At 43.4% G+C, this 3,030-nt stretch overlaps 1 protein-coding gene across 5 annotated transcripts in view; it reads right to left on the bottom strand.

Annotated features, from left to right (window-relative positions):
* The window catches only part of elmod2 (ELMO/CED-12 domain containing 2), a 36,238-nt gene that overhangs the window by 17,112 nt on the left and 16,096 nt on the right, over positions 1-3,030 (bottom strand). For all 5 annotated transcript variants that reach the window (XM_043674133.1, XM_043674132.1, XM_043674135.1 and 2 more), the window contains one exon: positions 2,011-2,108. In XM_043674133.1, the coding sequence (XP_043530068.1) occupies positions 2,011-2,108 (98 nt within the window). The remainder of the gene's footprint in view (positions 1-2,010; positions 2,109-3,030) is intronic.

Below are 3,030 nucleotides of genomic sequence, written 5' to 3'. Positions count from 1 at the left end.
GGAGGGAGTGGTCTTTTCGGAACGTTGATAGGGGAGGGGAGGGAAATATATCACTGGTGGTGGGGTCCGTTTGGAGGTGGCGGAAATGACGGCGGATGATACATTGTACATGGAGGTTGGTGGGGTGCTAGGTGAGGACCAGTGGGGTTCTGTCCTGGTGGCTGTTGGAGGGGTGGGGCTCAAGGGCAGAGGAGAGGGAAGTGGAAGACTTGCAGTGGAGGGCATCGTCGACTACGTCTGGCGGGAAATTGCGGTCCTTGAAGAAGGAGGCCATCTGGGTTGTATGGTTTTGGAACTGGTCCTCCTGGGAGCAGATGCGGCGGAGACGAAGGAATTGGGAATATGGGATGGCGTTTTTACAGGGGGCAGGGTGGGAGGAGGTGTAGTCTAGGTAGCTGTGGGAGTCGGTCGGTTTACAGTAGATGTCCATGTCGATTCGGTCACCCGAGATAGAAATGGAAAGGTCTAGGAAAGGGAGGGAGGAGTCTGAGACGGTCCAGGTGAATTTGAGGTCGGGGTGGAAGGTGTTGGTAAAGTGGGTGAACTGTTCAACCTCCTCGTGGGAGTACGAGGCAGCGCCGATACTGTCATCGATGTAGCGGAGGAAAAGGTGGCGGGTGATGCCAGTGTAGCTGCGGAAGATGGACTGTTCCACATATCCTACGAAGAGGCAGGCATAGCTGGGGCCCATGCGGGTGCCCATGGCTACTCCTTTGGTTTGGAGGAAGTGGGAGGATTGGAAATAGTTAACATATACTCCAAGGAGCCACATACTTTGACTCTTTCTCCTCCCCATCAAATACCACAGCAGGGATGATGCCCAAGAGCTAGCACTCTTTGGTATCCAACCGTCTGTCAATGAATACTGTTCCCAGGTGGCACAGTAACCATCATGTTCAGCACATTATTTAAAATCAAGAATAAATTAAAAGTTTGGTTGAATATACTGGAGTTCATTAACTGCAACAAAGATTGTTATTGCATTAACCTTAACTTCATACTTAAATAAGGTGGCTTGGACAAGCACTGATATTAAAATATCTGAAGTTGAAATGGCAATGAAACTCTTCAGAAAGCAACCCAATTCAGGTTTCACAAACTTTAAGAGAATCAGGTCCATTGTTATTTCTGACTTACATATGCCAGGGTTCATTCAGAATAAGGTTTACTTCAGAATTGGAAACATCTGGAGTATTAATGTTTATTTTATTCTAATTCGGGCTGTGCGTTGAAATAGCAAAATTTTAGGTCTGGGGAAATGGCAGGTGCCTGTATGAGAGAGAGCAGATTGGATAAATTTTCATTGCTATCCAGTAACATGTGCAGCATTAGGATGTCAGATAAGCAGTTTTGTAATGTTCTCACGGCCAAATTATCTACTTTCAGTCACCACCTAGATTCACATAATGAACAGCCACTTGGGTAATGTGTGGACAATAATCAGCATCCAAGCAATCGTACCTCAAATAATCAACTTTACAAGAAGGGGTGGTAAATAGATAAATGAATGCAATAAAGCTGAGTAAATGCACATGCGGCATATTCCTAAGCTATATGCTCCATCCTTGCTTTGTGAGAAGTTACTCATCTTTAGGGAGGGCATTACAATGCAGCAATTAAGAAGAACTAAAAGAGAAACAAAATCCCCACTCCTCAGTCTTAGCTGGTGACTACTGCTGAAAATATGCATGTGGATACTGTTTAGACTCACATATAAAGAAGTTGTTGGAAATGTCATTAGGTGAGGGAGTGTCTGTGAGACAGAAACAGAGTTAATGTTTTGCTCAAAAGGTCACTATCCTGAAACATTAACATTCTCTCTCCACAAATGCTGCCTGACTTATTGAGTACTTCTAACATATAAACTTCCGTTTATATTTCAGATTTCTAGCATCTGCCTAGCAACTTCTGAGCCTTTACATGTACAAAGATCCACCAGAACAGTAAAGAGTTTAAATGGGTAGTAAAACTAAACGACCACAATATTTCAAGAATTTAACACACACTTACTCTGGATCTTTCTGAATGGAAATCTTTTTTATTTCCATAATGTCCTGAACGTTGTTCTCCATATTTTGCACACTATGATCCACTGATGTCTTCAAAACCTAAACAAGAAACAATTAATGGAAACAAATATTAGTCAGGACTAAACTATTAGAGTAAATATTGTTAATGTCTTTGGGAAATAAGCATTCAGAATTTAAATGTCAACGTTGGTGCAAATTAAAATGCGCTACTACACCTGTTCCTCTATTCAGTTACTCATTTCTGAGAAAACAACAATTATTTAACTCAGTAGAAAGATATTCCCATTCAAAGTTTGTGCGAAGATTTGTAGCTCGGGTGCTCGTTGTTGTGGTTCTGTTCGCCGAGCTGGAAGTTTTGTTGCAAACGTTTCGTTCCCTGGCTAGGCGACATCATCAGTGCTTGGGAGCCTCCTGCGAAGCGCTTCTTTGATGTTTCCTCCGGTGTTTATAGTGGTCTGTCCCTGTCGCTTCCGGTTGTCAGTTTCAGCTGTCTGCTGTAGTGGTTGGTATATTGGATCCAGGTCGATGTGTTTGTTGATGGAGTTTGTGGATGAATGCCATGCCTCTAGGAATTCCCTGGCTGTTCTCTGTCTGGCTTGCCCTTTGACAGTAGTGTTGTCCCAGTCGAATTCATGTTGCTTGTTGTCTGCGTGCGTGCATCAGAAATATACACATAGACAAAGAAGAAACCATGATATCATTCGACGTGACGGCACTGTTCACTTCGATTGACAAAACCCTAGCCAGAGAAACAATAGCCAACCTACTGGACATACAGAACAGACAACAGGACGTTGAACCTATCAACAAAGATGGCATACTTAAACTACTGGACTTGTGCCTCACAACACACTTCACATTCAACAACCAGATATACGAACAAATCAACGGAACACCCATGGGATCACCAATCTCGGGACTAATAGCAGAGGCAGTTATGCAAAGGTGAGAACAAACAGTCCTACCACAAATTCAACCCAAACTCTGGATCAGATATGTC

The sequence above is a fragment of the Chiloscyllium plagiosum genome, chromosome 32, assembly GCF_004010195.1.
Source record: "Chiloscyllium plagiosum isolate BGI_BamShark_2017 chromosome 32, ASM401019v2, whole genome shotgun sequence".
In the NCBI taxonomy this organism is placed as follows: domain Eukaryota; kingdom Metazoa; phylum Chordata; class Chondrichthyes; order Orectolobiformes; family Hemiscylliidae; genus Chiloscyllium; species Chiloscyllium plagiosum.
The sequence above is the reverse complement of the archived record's forward strand: the minus strand, read 5'-3'. Positions and strand labels throughout refer to the sequence as shown.